The sequence below is a fragment of the Prunus persica genome, chromosome G6, assembly GCF_000346465.2.
Source record: "Prunus persica cultivar Lovell chromosome G6, Prunus_persica_NCBIv2, whole genome shotgun sequence".
In the NCBI taxonomy this organism is placed as follows: Eukaryota; Viridiplantae; Streptophyta; class Magnoliopsida; order Rosales; family Rosaceae; genus Prunus; species Prunus persica.
Genome location: NC_034014.1, coordinates 28297601 through 28317413, shown reverse-complemented (window position 1 = coordinate 28317413; position 19813 = coordinate 28297601). Strand labels below are relative to the sequence as shown.

At 39.1% G+C, this 19813-nt stretch overlaps 2 protein-coding genes across 2 annotated transcripts; both read left to right on the top strand.

Annotated features, from left to right (window-relative positions):
* Window positions 1924-3235, top strand: LOC18774467 (F-box/kelch-repeat protein At3g06240). Its single transcript, XM_007206556.2, has one exon. It carries the CDS (start codon window positions 1973-1975, stop codon window positions 3188-3190), a length of 1218 nt encoding a protein of 405 aa, XP_007206618.1. The 5' UTR covers window positions 1924-1972; the 3' UTR covers window positions 3191-3235.
* Window positions 4398-5928, top strand: LOC18772864 (ribonuclease MC). The gene is made up of 3 exons (XM_007207516.2): window positions 4398-4578; window positions 4900-5087; window positions 5429-5928. Exons 1-3 carry the CDS (start codon window positions 4503-4505, stop codon window positions 5843-5845), a joined length of 681 nt encoding a protein of 226 aa, XP_007207578.1. The 5' UTR covers window positions 4398-4502; the 3' UTR covers window positions 5846-5928.

The following is a 19813-nucleotide window of genomic DNA, read 5'->3' as shown; positions in this document are numbered from 1 at the left end:
ATGAGTTCCAATATGACAGAACGGCCCCGTTATTCTCAACAATAATTAATATACTTGCAAGGACAATATTAATGCCGATAACCTTGTTCATCATTCTGTTGTCTAGGACATTCATGTTCAACTTCCGATGAGTGTAGAACATGTAGGCCACTGCGACGGCATCATTTGTCTTCGACCTCAGTTTGATGTGGACCAGGTTTTTGTGTGCAATCCAGCAACCAAGGAATTCCGAATTCTTCCGAAGCCTTATCTTCCGCCGCTTCCATATGTTCCAGAAACATCAGAAAGCCTTGCCTCGGGATTACCAAAAACATCAGAAACCCTTGGCCCGGGATTTGGTTATGATGACAAAGCAAAAGTGCACAAGGTTGTTAGAGTTAAATTTGTCTAGGCCGTGGATCTCAATCTGATTTATTCAAGAGCAGAGGTTTACACCTTGGATGCTGATTCTTGGAGAGAGATCGAGTGTGATACACAAGAAGCTCATATTCTCCCACATGTTTTCCAGACATACTTGAACGGAATTTTTTATTGGTACGGGAGTGACACAAGATCTTCACTGGAAGTCATCATTTCATTTGATATGGCCGACGAGAAATTTCATAAAATACCAGTACCAGATAGTTTCGATGATCTAGAGAGACAACAAGCTTGAAGGGACATAGTTTAGTTAATTCTAGCCAGCTAAACTGATGTTTTTCCAAAAAGGATGATGACATTTCATTGAATTTGTATGTCTTCTTAATTATTCCAAGTAGTAAATCCATTGTAAACTTTAATCTATTTCATCTCCCATGTTGTGTTTTGTTCTAACTTTTTTTACTTGTATAATCGACTTACAAAAGAAAGTTTTCTATGTGAATAGCTTAGTTTCGATCACAGGAGGCAACGAGCTTGAGAGTGTATATATATAATTCTAGCAATTTAATTTCTCACCTTTTTTTTTCTCTTGTCCAAAAGCTTGATAAAAGATGTACCAATAAGGATGAAATTCTGTTGAGTAATTTTTGTATGTTCAATAGGATGAGTACCAGAACATACAAAAATTTCTCATCCAATACGATGAGTACTTGTAGCCTGAATCTTTCAATTTTGTATGTTAATTATTACCTGAGAGTTGGCGGGTGTTTCTGGGGATGGTTGCATTTTCTTGAGACATGTCATGTGTACATGGACTTTAAAGCCTTAACCGCAATGGCAGCATCAGGAAGTCATTTCTAGAGCTCTAACATTCCATGTGGCCATTGACTTTGGCAGTTTGACATCTTAGCTTGAATATCATAAAAGAAATCACTACTATAACCCTAATATTAGAATGATTTTCCACCACAAAAGCTGATTTTTAATCGGTTTGAAAACCCTACTAGGTTTGTTCTAGAAGATAGGATGCTTCCAATTGGAACTTATTTATCACCATATGCACAAAATTTAATTAGGGCGCAGATGGATGAATTTGTACAACCAACCTTTTCTTATATAGCAATTATACACCCAACTTTAAAGTTGTAGTGTTTTCAAGTCGACCGGGCACGTCGAAGACGATCACAGATGCTCAAAACTCTCAGACATGTCATGTGATTGATACTCCTAAAAATAGATATACTCATAAACATTAGACAAAGTCAAAATCTTAAGGGGGAAAAAAAGTTATCTGGTGGTGAAGAAATTATGACGAAAGTTAATAGTAAAAACTCTACACCGTTAAACCAAGTAAAAACTCTACACCGTTAAACCAAGTAAAACTGGAAACTATTAAAAGAAAGTCACATATCATAAACGACGTAACCATCTCTTTCTGGTCAGCAGATCATCAATATGGAAGTCTTCCTGCCTCTCCCGTAATCAAGTTCTCTCACTCATTTTGAAACGCAGAACTCAAATCCATATTAATTAGTTGTTAATCTCTAAGTACCATCAAAACATATATTTCTATCCCTCGTCGTTCAATCATTAGGGTTTAGAGTTTTGCAACATGTGGGAAGAGATGGCGTTGCATCGTATCTTACCAAGATTGCCTTCCAAATCTCTAATACGATTCAAATGTGTTCGTAAATCGTGGTATAATTTGATCGACAGTCCCACGTTCGTGGAAAATCACCTCTCCATTTCAATGCACAAGATACACTCCACTTGCGTCCTTTTCAATCGTTTTATCTACAGCGATGCTAACACGGGTGAGAAGGAACTTGCATTCTCCTTCCTTTATCTCCGCAATGATTACGATGATGATGCTGAAAATAACGTCAATTTTGTTGTTGAGGACATCAAATTTCCACTTTCTTCAAGACAATATATTGGGCTCGGGGTTATAGAATCGCTATGTATGGCAGGCCATTGTCATGGGATAGTTTGTCTAAGTGAGTCTAATAGCAACCTTGTTTTATGCAATCCAGGAATCAAGAAAATCAAACTTCTACCCAAATCATGCCTTCCAGATTGGTGGGGATGTGCTGTGGGCTTTGGATATGATCCCAAATCTAAAGATTACAAAGTTAGTAGAATTGCATCTTATCAGGCGGACATTTACGGTGATGGTCTTATTCCTCCTCCTAGAGTTGAAATATACACCGTCAGTACTGATTCTTGGCGAGAGATTAAGAATAATTCTTTAGAAACAGAAGCTACTTTCTTTTGTCCTGATTATTTTCAGATGTACTTCCAGGGAATTTGTTACTGGGTGGGGTTTGAGCAACCAAAACAATCTGTGGAATATGAGGATGAGGAACAAAAGCCAATGGTCTTTTTATTTTATACGGGTGATGAAATATTTCATAATATATTACTTCCTGATAGTTTTTATACATATGAGGACGGATCGTCTTATGCTTATGAAATGTCTTATATTATGTATACTGACCTGCGAATTATACTGTGGAATGGAGTGATTGCTCTTTTTGGCTTTAATCGTTTCAGTGCATTTCCTGACTCCTACGGAGTTTGGGTGTTGGATGACGGTGCTAAGGGTTCTTGGACACAACACTTAACTTTTGAGCCCTTGGTGGGCATTAAGAGGGTGTTGGAATTTTGGAAGAGTGACGAGATTCTGATGGTTACCGAAGATGGAGATATAGTATCTTACAACCTTGCAACTGAGAAGCTTAAAAATCTTCCCAGGAATAGCTCATCTGATTTCGAAACTATTGTGTATGTGAATAGCTTAGTTTCGATCACAGGGAGGCAACAAGCTTGAGACTGTTGATACATAATTCCAGCAATATAATTTCTCTCTCTTTTTCCTATTGTCCAAAAGCTTGATAAAAGATGTACCAATAAGGATGAAATTCTTTTGAAAGTACATTAATTTCTTGCAGTCTAATAGGATGAATACTTTGAGTAATAATATTGTGTAGTACGGTAATTCGGTCACGTGGTATGATTTATTCACATGTTGTAATATAAGTGAATATTTATTGATATTATTCCTTTTTACAAGGGAGAAATATCAACCACATTGCATCCATCCATATTATAACACGTGTACAAATTATATTACGTGATTGTGGCCACAAATTATTATATGTTACTAGAATGTATATAAAAAAGAGCATGACTTGGCTCCTTAAAATTGAGGAGGAGCTCCTTAAAACTAATCAAGTTTTAACGCTTGTCAAATTTCAGCAACATTTGACAAAGTTTCAACAAAAAAGTAAAAAGAATATATAAAATTATTTAACACGTGTCAAAACCACATTAGTTGTAAGGAGGATCTCCTCCTCAATCTTAAGGAGCCAAACTTTTTCCTATAAATATAAGTTAAATTAAGAATTAAAAAATAGGGAGGAAAACGAAATTAAGCTTTTCCTCTCCCCCAACGTAACTCCTCCTCCCCCTTCTTCCCCAGCTCCATCCCCTCACTACGAAAAAAAAAAGTAGCACTAACATACCATGTGGCCATTGACTTGGCAGATTGACGTCTTAGTCTGAATAGCATAAAATATCACTACGACAACTCTAATATTAGAATTATTTCTACCACAAAAGCTGATTTTTAATCGGTTTTTTAAGCAGACCCAAAAAAAAATCGGTTTTTGATTAGGATAGGTTTTAGGTTTTGTCTTTTTCTGTTTATTTGTTAACTGGCTTCCATGTGTTTTATTTTTCTTTAATCTTTTGAATATTTTAGAGAAAAAAACAAGGGTTTTTATGATGATGATTATTTTTTGTTTGATTTTGGAAAAAGTCAAAGGAGAGAGAAATTTTTTAAAAGAAGCTGAAATAGACAAAAATGCCCTTATTTATTTTTTAATTTCTTAAGGAATCCTTTACATTTGTATGTCTTTTGTTTGAAAGTTGAGAGGTTTTTATGTCTTTTTTGAAAAACTTGGACTTTTTCCAAAAATGAAAGTTTTTTGTGTGACTAAAACCTAAATTTACTGAGATTTTAATTGCGACAGTACACCCCATGCAACCTCCTATATAAGCAGCTAACACAGTGAGTCGTCGTACCTCAGAAAGCCTCTCTCATTCTGTTGTATTTCTTGTTGCTTTAGTATTTTCTAAGTATGGGGATGTTGAAATCGTCACTCGCTTTCCTTGTTCTTGTTTTTGCTTTCTTCTTTTGTTACGTTATGAGCAGCGGTGGGTTGTATTACAACATTTCTTTTGCTCATTATATCCTATATGCATATAATCAGCATTGCGTTATACTTTTATTCTTTATTCATAGAAACTATTGTGTGTGTTGGATGATATATCACATTACATGCGGTGTATTGAATTAACGCACATATTTTTCATTTAATCTAACGCACAACTTTCTTTAGATGAGTAAGTATTTGGGGATTGTTTTTCCGTATGTCCTCTTTTTGTTTTCATCATCTTTTGTTTATTCAATAAGTGCAGTCCATTCAATAATTAGTTGCAATAAGTGCAGTCTATTCATCATAATAATTTTGGCAGGATCTTATGACTATTTTCAATTTGTGCAACAATGGCCACCGACTAACTGCAGAGTTCGCGTCAAGCGACCTTGCTCCAATCCCCGGCCATTACAATATTTCACCATCCATGGCCTATGGCCAAGCAATTATTCAAACCCAAAGATGCCCAGTAATTGCACAGGGTCGCAATTTAAGAAACAGAATTTGGTATGTATTTTTTTCACTTAGTTTTTAGAAAATTAGATTGTCACATCTGAAAATGATATAAACTTTTGAATAAATTTTGGGTGTTACATAAAATTTTATGCTGGCACATATCGTAAAAATAAAGTTGGAAGTACATTTATATACGTATTTTATAATAATATATCGAATCATTTAATAAATGGATTTACCACTTTGTACTAGGGTATATAATGGAAATATTGTACTTATATCAGATGATAAAAATTAAATTTTACTTTAGGACAGATTTAATGAAAAACAGAAGTTCATATCCACTAATGAAAATCTAACTCTCCCTTCCGTTTTCACTTTTTTCTCCTCAGTACCCTTATATGCAATCCAAACTGAAGATATCTTGGCCGGACGTGGAAAGTGGGAATGATACAAAATTTTGGGAAGGCGAATGGAATAAACATGGTACATGTTCCGAACGAACACTTAACCTAATGCAATACTTCCAGCGATCCCACGCAATGTGGAAATCACACAATATTACAGAGATCCTTAAAAACGCTTCAATCGTACCACATCCGACAAAAACATGGAAGTACTCGGACATAGAATCACCCATTAAAAGAGCAACTAAAAGAACACCCGTCCTTCGTTGCAAACGTGATCCAGTACAGGCGAATACTCAGTTGTTACATGAAGTGGTATTTTGTTATGAATATGATGCGCTAAAGCTGATTGACTGTAATCGAACAGATTGCTGGAATAACGTTGACATTAAGTTTCAATGAATTATAGCTAGCTTATTCCTAAGTCTAGTAATGTAGTATGATAATAAAAACAAAATGAATGATTACGCTTACAATTTGGGAAATCCGTCTTTTTATTTATTTATTTTAAAGATAAAATACATGTAATAATATATGCAAAAACACGTTATCTCGTGCTTCCAGACATGCTGAGCCCAACATATTCATGTACAGAATAAGAGGGCATTTCTTCTTTCTTTTGCTGCTGATCTCACAATCATTTTACATGGACTTATTTGCAGCAATGTTCCCCGAAATTAGGGGTGTGCAAGATTCAATCCAATTCATTCAAATCGATCGATCCAATTTAATTTTAATTGATTTTGCTGAATTGGCAGATTGAATTGGATCCCTAATTTCCAAAACCAATATGATTGGATTGGATATCGGATTTGTTGGCAAGTCCTTACTTAGTTAGGATTTTGGTTCCTTATTTTATTAGAATTTTGGTTATTTACCAATTATTATTTAGTTCTATTGTAATAGAGATTTACTTCCTACTGTAATTTAGATATATTTCTTATTTTATTTAGGGTTAACACATCTTTGTACTTGTATAAATACCTCCACTACTACATTTTACGATTTGCGCGATGAAGACAATTTCGTCGCGCAGAGTTACATTTAATCGCACAAACTCAAGCGCGACAGAAAATTCGTCGCGCGTCATCTGTCGTGCAAAGATCGTGAAGAAAGACTTTGCGCGACCGATTGTTTCACTCGTAGCGCAAATTTGTGCGACGGTTACCCTTCGTTACACAAAAGGTTTAGAGACGACACAACAGTTCGTCGCCACAACAATGCACGGCGAATAATATTCGTCGCGCAATACGTCTCGTAGAAATTTGCGGCACCAAGAGTTCTTCGTCATGCAATTCGTGTCTACACGTATTGTGCGACGAAACAATGTTGTCGGGCATATATTTTTGCGCGACGAACAATACGTGTCATAGACATTTGCGGCACAAAGAGTTCTTCATCGCGTAATTCGTGTTTACACATTTTGCGCGACGAAAAACTGTTGTCGCGCAAATCCTTTTTGAGCGACGAAAATGTTCGTTGCGCAAGAATAAATTATGTGTATTTAAAAAAATGAATCATTTTTATTTCGTAATATATAAATTTGCGCGACGAGAAAGATTTCGTCGCGCAAAATTAATATATATAATTATTATTTAATTTTAATATTACTTTTTTTTATTTTATAAAAAATAAATTTGGTTTTTTTTTTTGGGTAATAAAATGAAATTCCAATAAAAAAAATGAATTGTAAAGAACAGATTTATTATATAAAATAAATGTATGCTGCAAGAGAAATATTTAAAAAATAATTATGAAAATAAAAAAACTAATCAAATAATGTTCCAAAATCTATATTGTCGTTTGGCACATGCGGTTCAGAGGTCTAGGGGTCTACAGGGGCCGTCATCTGGTGGGGATGCTCGGGATGGACGGGCTCAGAGGTCGGCGCATCAAAATGAGGGACTGGAATGCCGGACTGTGTGAGGGACTGCAGAATGACCGACATCTGACTCTGAAGAGTGGCCACCTGTGCTATCAAAGCAGTGACCTGACTGTTTGACTGCGCTGATGAACGGGGTCTGGGTTCCCTCCGCCTGGCATTCCCCATCCCTCGACAATATGTCCCCGGTCTCCTCCCTAGAGTCTGATCCAATGTCTCCGTCAAGATCTGAAACCCAGCATCCTGTGGAGGATCCACAGACTCGATTGGAGTATCGGGAGGAAGTTGGGAGGCGGACTCCTGAAGAACCAACTGGCTCCTCTCCACCATCGTCGTCTGTTTAGCATAACATAAAATATAAATTAAAACATTCATATAATAACCTTTAAACTTGAATGCGTAACATAAGAATTAAAATTAAAAAATACTTACATGAAGGGACTCGGCCAACTCATTCCCAAGTCGAACATAGACGTCGCCAAAGACGTCGATCTCTGGGAATTTAGACCCCCCTAAATTGAATAAGAGAAGAAAAATATTAGTACAAAAAAATAAATTAAGAATAATTAAATATTAAAAATTAAATACAAATTATTTTATTATTATCTGCCGCCGTGCATCCATCCTATAGGAGAAGGGCCTGGAACCATAATGATGGAGAAGAGTCTTCTTCTTCCTATTGCCCTTATTGACTTTGGATTTATTCTGTTATACAAAAAATAAAACGTATTGGTTGAAATTGAAATTAAATACAAAAAATTAAAAAAACATTAGTAAGAAAAATATAATAAATTTGAAATTCATATTACAAATTACCACAAAAGCGGGCGCCTGAAAATGAGCGCAGAGCCACGCCCAACTATCCTCCCGCCCCTCAAGCTCCTTTGGGCAACCCTCCTGAAGAGCGACTTGCGGATCATCAAACGCCTCAAAATAGTGGTGCAAGTCGCTCTTCCATTGTTTGTACCTCTCAGAGAAGAGTCTATTGACGTACACCAACGACTCGTCGTCCAGGTCCTCCAAGTTGTAATTCGTCTGCAATAAATTAATTACATACATTTAAATAATAGAAATATAAAGTTTGAAAGAAAAAGAATTAAAAGGCTTACATACCGACAACTGGCCGCAAACCTCCGTCTTGGTCTCGTCAGGCATCACCTTCCAAGACTTCCATTTCATCGAGCAATGGCTCCGAATGACATGACCAATGTCGTGGGCCAAGGAGCTATGCAACTCCGCCGTCGGTGCAGCCCGATGTCGCTCGTCGTATCCGATGTTGATACGACTGTTGGTCACCCGGGTGACCTTCGCGGTCTTCAACTGCCGACACGGCCCTCGGGTGTTCTTCTTGGCTGCAAAGAAAGATGACATTAATGTTAAATAAATAACAAATTTAACTATAAAATACACACACACAAATAAAAACAAAAACAAAAACAAAAACAAAAACAAAAACAAAAACAAAAACAAAAACAAAAACAAAAACAAAAACAAAATAAAAACAAAAATAAAAATAACTGGAGTTTAAGGAAATCTATACCTGGCTGTGACCCTGACGCATCAGTGGATGTGGTGTTGGTGGTGCTGGCGAGCGAATGACGCCGCCTGGCGCTAACTGGCTGGGCCACTGATGAAGCTGATGAAGCAGGCGGCTGGGACCCGCGGGACCAACTGCCAAGTGGTCCATCAGTGCTGACGCAGTGGCAGCAGATGTCGGCTGAGCCAGGGGCTCCGAACTCTGCGTAGTCATTGTTGGCGTGACTTGTAGATATTGACTTACTTTTCTTACACAACAAGAATTCCTATTATAATTGTAATTGATTTACTTTAATTCCTGATTTCCTACTGTAAATGGATTTAGGAATTTATTATTTACTTGCCCGTTCAGGTTTTGTTGTATTATAAATATGACCTCATACAAGGAGAAGAATACACAGAAAATTCCCACAAACAAATATTCTCTCATAGTTTTCATATTTTAGCATGGTATTAGAGCGGCGATCTTGGGATTGCTGACTCTAGTTTCTAAACCCTAGCCGCCACCATGGGGAAGGATGACTCTTCTAATCCTCATGACGGTAGCACCACTGCTTTCTCCTCTCCTTCTCAACCAACCATAGCCGAGTTGAGTGCCCAGGTGGCTCAACTAATGCAGATGCAGACTCAGACCTCGAAATTGATCCTAAATCAGGATCCTACCAAGACGACCTCGACCTCGACTCAGACGACGACCCCGACCTCGAATCAGACGATGACCTTGAACTCGAATCAGACAACGATTCCGACGACAATTACCTATGAAGCTTCCGCTGCACATATTGGCATAAAGTTGGATGGCACCAACTATGCCCTATGGTCCCAAGTTGTAGAGTTGTATATCTCCGGCAAAGACAAATTGGGATATATTAGTGGCGATCTTCCACAACCTCCTTCGACGGCTCCAACGTTTCATCGCTGGCGCAGCGAGAACTCTATTGTGAAGGGATGGCTCATCAATTCTCTGGAGCAGAGCTTGATTGGCAATTTCATTCGATTTTCGACAGGAAAAGCAGAGTGGGATGCAATTGCCACAACTTACTATGATGGCACGGACACCTCTCAGGTTTATGATCTGAAACGACGAGTCTCTCGTATGCGACAAGCTGGTGGCTCGATTGAAACCTATTACAATACTCTCCAAAGCTTATGGAGAGAAATTGATTTTCGTCGTCCAAATATGATGGAGTATGAAAGTGATATCCAGCGCTATAATGATATTCTGCAGGAAGATCGAGTTTACATATTTTTGGATGGCCTTGATGATCGTCTTGATAAGGCCCGAAGTGATGTTCTTCACAGGACTCCATTCCCTACTGTTGACCAAGCTTATGCCTATGTTCGCCGTGAAGATGTTCGACAAGCAGTGATGATGGGTTCATCCGATCGAGCCACTGGTGCTGGCTTAGCGGCCAAGAGTGCGCCTCGATCAGGTCCCCCTACTCGTGCCGGACAGCCCCATAATTCCTCTACTGCGGCCCACCTTCAGATCCATTCATATGCTATTGCTGCTGGTGCGCCACTTCCTAAAACCATCCCACTTTCCCATCCCAAGGCTCCGACTGATGGAAGTGGTTGCACGCACTGTGGCAACCTCAAACATACCCGTGACACCTGTTTTAAGCTAAATGGTTATCCTGATTGGTGGGAGGACCTCCGCGCTCGCAAGCTCAGAGAAACTGCTAGTAATTCCGGCCGTGCTGCTCTTGTCTCTACCGAACCCCCATTAGCCTTGTTCCCGCAGGTAGATCCTCCTGATAGTTCCGCGCTTCCGGATGTCTCAGGTAACTGTGGTTATGCATTTCATACTTCTGATCTACGAGATACTACTGGTTGGGTAATTGATTCTGGCGCTACTGATCATATGACATTTGATCTGAATGATTTTTTGCACACCACTACATCCCGCCGCACAAGTATTGCTAATGCAAATGGAGTTACCTATCCTGTGACAGGGGCCGGCACTATTGCCCTTTCACCTTCTCTGTCCTTTTCTAATACTCTACTCGTTCCATCTTTGTCCAATAAATTAATGTCTGTGAGTCAGGCAACTGAATAACTAAATTGTTGTGCACTAATTTATCCCAATTTTTGTTTAATACAGGATATTCTCACCAAGGAGATCATTGGGCGTGGTACTAAAAGAGGGGGGTTGTACTATATGGATGACTTCAGTATGGGACATGCCAATAGTGTGAAGCATCCGTCTGATGACAAGCATCGACAAATTTGGCTCTGGCATCGACGTTTGGGGCATCCATCTTTTGGTTATATGAAACACTTATTGCCCGAGTTGTTTTCTGTATTTAAGGACTCAATGTGACACTTGCATTCTAGCCAAGAGTCATAGAGCATCCTATCCTTTAAGTATGAATAAAAGTACTATTCCTTTTGCTTTAATTCATTCTGATGTTTGGGGACCCTCACCTATTTCTACTCATTCCGGTATTCGTTGGTTTGTCACATTCATAGATGATTGTACACGGATGGCATTGCTTTATTTGATGAAAAATAAGAATGAAGTGTTTTCCCTGTTCCAATCCTTTCACAAACAGATGGAAACACAATTCAATGCTCGAATATAGATTCTTCGCTCTGACAACGGTGGAGAATTTGTTAATCATGATTTTCAGACTTACTTCCAGACACATAGCATTATTCATGAGACAACTTGCCCCCAGACACCACAACAAAATGGTGTTGCCGAACGGAAGAATCGTCATCTCCTTGAAACAGCCCGTCCTCTTCTCATTGGTGGCCATGTTCCTCGTCATCACTGGGATGATGCTGTCGTCACTGCTGTCCACCTTATCAACCGCATGCCATCTGGGGTCTTGAACTTCAAAACTCCATTACAAGTGTCCGCGCAACACAGGCCTCTGCCATCTATTTGGGTGCTTACCCCTCGCATTTTTGGCTGTGTGGCCTTCGTTCATCTCCACAAAAATCAACGAAGCAAACTTGATCCATGTGCGCTTCGTTGTGTTTTTTTGGGTTATGCCACTCATCAGAAAGGCTACCGTTGTTATCACCCTCCTACCCGGCAAACCTATGTCACTTTGGATGTCACCTTTCTAGAATCAGATATGTTCTTCTATGACCCAGCATCCAATTCTACTCTTCAGGGGGGAGATACCAAGTGAAGAGCTCAATTGGAGCAGTTTAGAACATGAGGATATTCATCTATGCACGAAGATTGCTCTCGGCCAAGGAATAATAACAATCGATCCTCCCGAGTCTGGCACGTGCGAATGCTCTCTGCCAAACAACGATCGATCGCCTAACCCTTGCGAAGATGTTTTTGATTCGAGTCATACTCTTACAGACAACTCAGAACAATAAGATGAAGACCCACCCTCTCATTCAACAGTACCAATGGACCAATCTCCTGAGAATATCTTTGAGGTAAATACTCCTACTAGACTTGTGCATTTAGAGGATAAAACTATTGGATATCAATTACCTTTCAGGCAAAATCGTGGGAAGCCACCAAACCGTTATTCACCTGATATTGGCAAGACATCCAAGTATCCAATTGCAAATCATGTATCCACTGAGAAGCTGTTTGAGCCACTCAAGGCTTTTATGAATCAGTTGTCTACTATCCATATTCCAACCAAGGTCTATGAAGCATTGAAAGATCCTAAGTGGGTCCAAGCTATAAAAGATGAGATGAAAGCTCTTGAGAAAAATCAGACTTGGACATTGGAGACTATACCACAAGGAAAAAAGACTATCGGATGTAGATGGGTGTTTACTATAAAACATAATGCAGATGGATCTATCGAGCGATACAAGGCAAGACTTGTGGCAAAAGGGTACACACAGACCTATGGTATAGATTATGAAGAAACTTTTGCACCAGTTGCAAAGTTAAACACCGTCAGAGTCTTATTGTCCCTTGCAGCTAATTTGGATTGGCCACTACACCAGTTTGATGTAAAGAATGCTTTTCTACATGGCGAACTCACGGAGGAGGTGTACATGGACATTCCTCCTGGATATAATACTACTCAGACTGGAACAATTTGCAGGTTACGAAAAGCATTATATGGATTGAAACAGTCACCACGTGCATGGTTTGGACGGTTCACCATGGCAATGAAGAACAACGGTTTCAAACAGTGCAACTCAGATCATACTCTGTTCTTGAATCATCGGAAAGGGAAGGTAACAGCATTAATAATCTATGTTGATGATATGATTATTACTGGGAATGATAAACAGGAAATATCACAGCTACAAGACTATTTGGCCACTGAGTTTGAGATGAAGGATCTAGGTGGACTCAAGTATTTCTTGGGAATTGAGGTGGCTCGATCGCAGCAAGGCATATTTCTCTCTCAAAGGAAATATGTCTTGGACTTGTTGATGGACATAGGAATGCTAGATTGCAAACCTGCGGACACTCCTATTGTTCAGAATCATCATCTTGGAGAATATCCGGATCAAGTTCCAACTAACAAAGAAAGATACCAAAGGTTAGTGGGAAGATTGATCTATTTGTCACATACTCGACTAGACATTGCTTATGCGGTGAGCGTTGTCAGTCAATTTATGCACTCTCCAAGTGAATACCACATGAATGCAGTTCTTCTGATACTTAGATATTTGAAGTCTGCACCTCGAAAAGGACTTATGTTCTCAAAGCATGGCCATCTAAATATTGATGGTTATTCAGATGCAGATTGGGCAGGTAATGTAACAGATAGAAAATCCACATCGGTTTACTTCACATTCGTGGGAGGTAATTTGATGACATGGAGGAGCAAGAAACAAAATGTAGTAGCTTTATCCAGTGCAGAAGCCGAGTTCAGAGGCATGACTAAAGGGATTTGTGAACTTCTTTGGTTAAGAAAGTTGCTTACTGAACTTGGGTATAAACCTACATCCACAATGAATCTCTTTTGTGACAACAAGGCTGCTATAGCCATTGCACAGAATCCGGTTCAACATGATCGTACTAAACATATTGAGGTGGATCGACACTTCATCAAACAGAAGCTTGAGGCTAAAGTGTTTCAGTTTCCTTTTTTGAAATCCGAGGATCAATTGGCTGATATTTTGACAAAGGCAATTTCCAGTAAAGCATTCCACAATTCACTGGATCAGTTGGGCATTGGCGACATCTATGCACCAACGTGAGGGGGAGTGTTGGCGTGACTTGTGGATATTGACTTACTTTCCTTACACACAAAGAATTCATATTATAATTGTAATTGATTTACTTTAATTCCTGATTTCCTACTGTAAATGGATTTAGGAATTTATTATTTACTTGCCCATTCAGGTTTTGTTGTATTATAAATATGCCCTCCTACAAGGAGAAGAATACACAGAAAATTCCCACAAACAAATATTCTCTCATAGTTTTCATATTTTAGCAATCATCACCGCCCTACGACTTCTAATCAGGTCTGACATTTGCACAATTTCATTAATACACATACAAATTAATAAAATATACAAATATTTGAAAGCACATACAATTTTATTAAGATTCTTGACCTAGGGTTTGCGAGTTCGGAGTATCCGGAACTCCGATCCACGATCCGTCGAATCCTAGACGATCCTAGAAATACAAGGTACACCATATGTGAGTTTGAGTTCGATCCAACGGTCTGAACATAACAAACCCGGAAATCGCACAATAGGCAAAATCCGTTCGAGACTCAAACGGTAACCAAATTTCAATCCAAAAACACCTACGTGCTCGTGACAACTAGGGGATTGCACTGGGATCCAATGCATGACTGCTACAGTAACCCACGCGCCACCACAAGCGACGGCAGCGCGTGGGTGTCCAAAGCGATACCAATCGCCGGAAAATTCTAAAAACTAAGGGAAAAGGTTCCTACCCTAGGTTCAAAACATCAATTGGAGCCACTTTTGTTCTCGGACCTACCCCGAAAAATGGCCAGAAGTGGCCAGAATTGAAATTCAAAAACTGGCCGAAACTTAGGGTTTCAAATCCACTGCCCTATTGCAACAATTACAGAAATCCTACCTAACCATCAGGTAAAGCATCAAAATAGGACAGAAACCATGCCTCAGGTGTAGGATTTGGTCGCCGGAGGAGAGAGAACGAAGGCGGCTCAGATTCGATGAAAACCGAGGAAATTAGGGCGGCTGGCTTGACGGTGACGGCGGGGAAGCTCCGGGGTACCACCGTTGTGGCGGCGCAGTCCAAAATCCAGTGGGGTAGGGGGCTGAGCTGATGGCAGAGAGAGAGAGAGAGAGAGAGAGAAAGAGAGAGTTAGGGCAAAAATACTAATCTGGGGAAGAAGGAGGTCATCGCGTCGTTTCTGAAATTTTATTCGATTTTGCGCGACGAACAAACAAAAGCGTCGCGCAAAATATTTGAATTGACTCTTGCACGACGACATAAGTATAACTTTCGTCGAGCAATATTGTTAATCCGCCAAAATTTGGTATCAGGGTAGGGTTGCACGGTTTTTGCGCGACGCATAACATTGTATTTCGTCGCACAATGTTGTCAATCCGCCAAAATTTTGGGACTTAGGGTTTAGCGGGAGAGAATGAAAACTTTGCGCGACGCTGTCCTTATTCGTCACGCAAAGTTGTAATTCCGCAAAAATTTGGGGTTTATGGTTTATTTGTAGACAGATTGCGCGACGAATATGGGCAGCGTTGCGCAAGTCTGCTTTCTGTAAACTCGAAATTTTTTTTGACTAAGTGTTCAAGGAGGAAAAGGGTGAAAGGGCTGACTGAGATTGCGCGATGACGAAGCCTGCGTTCGTCGCGCAAGGCTGTTCTTTGTAGGCTTTGTGCGACCAAAGAAACTTATTCGTCGCGGAAACGCTAAACCGCTGAAACCCTAAACGCGAAACTAGTTTTAATGATCCAACTTGCAAACTTGTTTTTTTATACTTCGAAAATCGGAAAAAACAAACATTAAGAGATCAAGTAACGGGACAAAACTTTTCGACGGTTCTAAATGAAAAGTTATGATTTAACGGTTATTTTAACTCCGATTTTTATGATTTTTTACAACTACTTTTCTTGACCCTATATGAATACAATTACTAAATTTGATCTTCAATTTAAGATGTTTACACTAGGGTGATACCACATAATCTTATGTTATATTGAACGAAAGTGTAAGTAAACTATTCATTGTTGGTGAATATATGATTTTGATGGCATACGCATTCTACGAAAGTAGTTTCAGTAATCCAGCCGTCAAACTTGTTTGTTTATACTTCGAGATCTTAGACCCCAAAAATCGAAAGAAAAAAAAACATTCAGAGATCAAGTAACGGGACAAAATTTTTGAATGGTTATAAATGAAAAGTCATGATTTAACGGTTATTTTAACTCCGATTTTGATGATTTTTTACAGCTACACTCCATGACCCTATATGAATACAATGAACTAACTCGATCGTCAATTTCAAATATATATGTGTATATATAATATATTATAAAATAATAAATATTTGCGCAACGAGAGTAAACCTGTCGTCGCGCAAAATTTCATCGCGTGACGGATGATAATTTGTCGCGCAATGTTTGAAAAATGTTTGGTGTCAATAATTTTCAAACTTTGTATGAAAAAGGTTTGGATATATTTATTTATCAATGTTTTACAACAAATGTTTTATCATTTTCATTTTTTAAACATGTTTTGTCAAAAAAAATTTACAAATTATTATTAAAAGGGTTTGGATATATTGATTTACCAATGTTTTATAACTAAATTTATTTTAATAATATTTCAGTTGTCCACATATATAAGGTTTGGATATAACAACTACATATATTCAAACATTTGTATTACACAAAGTCTGTACACTAGCATAATAAAATTACAAAAAAATTCATTATTCATCATCTGAACTATAATAACTTTTGTTATCATCGCTATCATCACTTTCGGTCTCCCAATCCTCCTCCTCCTCCTCTATAACTACATCATCTTCGTTGCTCAGGCTCACTGCAACATCGAATCTTGGAAGATCACCGGGGTCAATTGTAATTGACTGAATCGGTATTTTGATTGAAGACACTCCTTGTATTTGAAACGGTTCTTGTATAACATGTGTATCTCGAAGTGTTTCCGCATCATTTTCCATTGAAGATTCTAAACGTTGGTCAGCCACATTGTCGACGTCGTTGTCAATTGGGTTTAGTTCTGGTATAGCATACATGTTCCTATGATCCATCTTCTGAACAACTTTCCAACTGCTCCCGGCTTTAGGGTCATCTAGATACACAATTTGTGCTGCCATGTTTGCCAAAATGTAAGGGTCGTCATCATACCAAGTTCTGTTAATCTTCACAGATAGTAAGCCATGGTCGATTTTAACACTTCCCTGCCTATTTGGATTGCTATCAAACCATCGACACTTAAACATGATCACTTGGTATCGATCTTTGTAAAGCAATTGAACTACAGTTGTGAGTTTGCCATAGAAATCAATGTTCGTACTTTCGCCTCCACCTGGGACATGGACACCGCTGTTTTGCGTACACAACTTGACATCTCGTGCAGCCCCCAAAAATTTGACGCCGTTAATATAACAACCCGAAAATAATTCAGCGCGAATCGGGCCGAACGCCAAGTTATATAACTCATCACTGTAAGTGGGGGAATTCGATGATTTCAACTTATTCACCTAATATAATACAAAACCACTCACATGTTAGTCTGATAAAATTAAATACTACAATTTATATTTGTCAAATACAAAACACTTATAACTTACAGAATCCAAAAATCATTGTGGAAACAATTCACGGTGTTTCTGGGCAACTAAATGTGATGGATGTTCTCGCTTCATCATCTCTTCATGCTCATCTAAGTATGTCATTATCTCATCACAATTGTTCAGTACGAACCAATGCGCTACCTCCATCTCATTTCTAGAGAACGACTCTCCTCATCCAAGATCTCCAAAGGGTCGTGCGCTTTGGGCAAAAACAGAAAGTTTTTCCTTTCTCATACCTCAGTCGTTATTGCGCTGAGGACGATTGAAAGCCGTCTCCACATCTTTTAAATACATTCCACAGAAAGTAAGCGACTCATATTGAACCCAAGCCTCTATAATTGATCATTCGGGTTTCGCCCTGTTGCGTACACTTTTTTTCAGCTCTCTGAGAAGCCTGTCAAAATAAAACGATATGATGCAAATTAGCAAACCTGTGATAATGATGCATACACAAACGATAAAGACTATATACCTTTCTATTGGATACATCTAGCGATAGTTGACAGGACCAGCAAGCAATGCCTCTTCTGGCAAGTTAACCATCACGTGCATCATAATTGTGAAGAAAGCTGGAGGAAATATCATCTCAAAATGACATAGGACTTGGACAATGTCATGGCGCAACTGAAACATGTCTGTCTTTCGCAATGTTTTTGCCGTCAGTTGGAAAAAAAAATCTGGACAACAACATGATTGGCTTCACAACATCTTCCGGCAATAGATGTCGAATACCCACAGGAAGTAGGCGTTGCATAAACACATGGTAGTCATGGCTCTTCAGTCCAGTAAATTTACCCCTGTCAACATTCACGCAACGTGCGATATTAGAAGCATACCCATCATGAGACTTTATAGATGATACAAACTTTAGAAACTCTTTTTTGTCATTCGGTTTCATAGAAAAGAATGCAAGATCCCTTCTAGCTTTATCACTGTCCCTGTTCATCCTTAAACCCCTTCGTATGCCCATTCTTTCCAAATCAAGACGGGCTTTGATTGTGTCCTTTATCTTGCCCTCGATATCTAGAATCGTGCCCACCAATGTGTCAAATACATTTTTCTCAACATGCATCACATCTAGATTGTGCCTCAATTTGAGTTTCGACCAATATAGGAGCTCAAAAAACATAGGCTTGTGAGTCCATTTCATATGTGTAGAAGGTCTGGTTCGACTAACTATTTTTTTGAACGGAGCAAAATCCAAATGGTTAAGCTGTTCCAAGATCTCATCACCGGACCATTCTCTAAGTCTGAGGCGACGCTCTGTGTTCCCGTCAAACTCTTTATCTTTTTCCCGCCACTCGTGGTCCCATGGCAACCATCTCCGATGACCAAGGAAATAAACTTTTCCCGCATGCCAACCAGAAGTTACATCTTCCTTGCATACAGGACATGCCATATAACCCTTTGTGCTCCACCCAGAAACCATTGCATATACTGGAAAATCATTCACAGTCCACATAACTGCTGCCCGCAAAGTGAACATCTTCCCAGTTGATTTATCGTACGTGCGAACACCGTTTGTCCATAAATCCTTCAGCTCATCAACCAGCGGCCTTAAGTAAACATTGATTGACCTCCCAAGATCCTCAGTTATCAAAACAGTCATCATCATGTATTCTTTTTTCATGCATTTTCAAGGCGGCAAATTATATGGGAATACGAAAATCTGCCAAGTGCTGTGGTGTTGGTTTAGAACCCCATACAGATTGAATCCGTCAGTGGCAAGTCCCAATCTCACATTTTAGGGATCAGCAGCAAACTCGGGGAACGTTCGATCGAACTCTTTCCATGCCTCCCCATCTGCAGGATGCCGCATCACATCATCGTCTACTCGTTTTTCCTTATGCCATCTCATGTCTATGGCAGTATGCGTCAACATATACAATCGCTGCAAACTAGGTTTCAGGGGCAGATAACGCATGACTTTTTGCGGAATCTTAGTCGTTCTATTCTGAGATGTCATTTTGAACCTCGACTCATTGCATATAGGGCATGTATCCAACGTTTCATGCTCCTTGTAGAATAACATGCAATTATTTTTGCAAGCACGAATTTTTTCATAACCCAATCCAAGACCATTCAACACCTTCTGTGCGTGTTTATGGTCTTTCAGCAAACAATTGTCCGTCGGAAGTATTCTTTTGAAAACCCCCAAAAAGTAATCGAAACACAGGTTCGACATACGATACTTTATTTTTCTGTGCATTAGCTCTACAA

Coding starts and splice junctions, on each gene's coding strand:
- LOC18774467 (XM_007206556.2), top strand. CDS start 1,973: ATGTGGGAAGAGATGGCGTTGCATCGTATCTTACCAAGATTGCCTTCC.
- LOC18772864 (XM_007207516.2), top strand. CDS start 4,503: ATGGGGATGTTGAAATCGTCACTCGCTTTCCTTGTTCTTGTTTTTGCT. Junction 4,579..4,899: donor TTGTTACGTTATGAGCAGCG/GTGGGTTGTATT, acceptor TAATTTTGGCAG/GATCTTATGACTATTTTCAA. Junction 5,088..5,428: donor AATTTAAGAAACAGAATTTG/GTATGTATTTTT, acceptor TTTTCTCCTCAG/TACCCTTATATGCAATCCAA.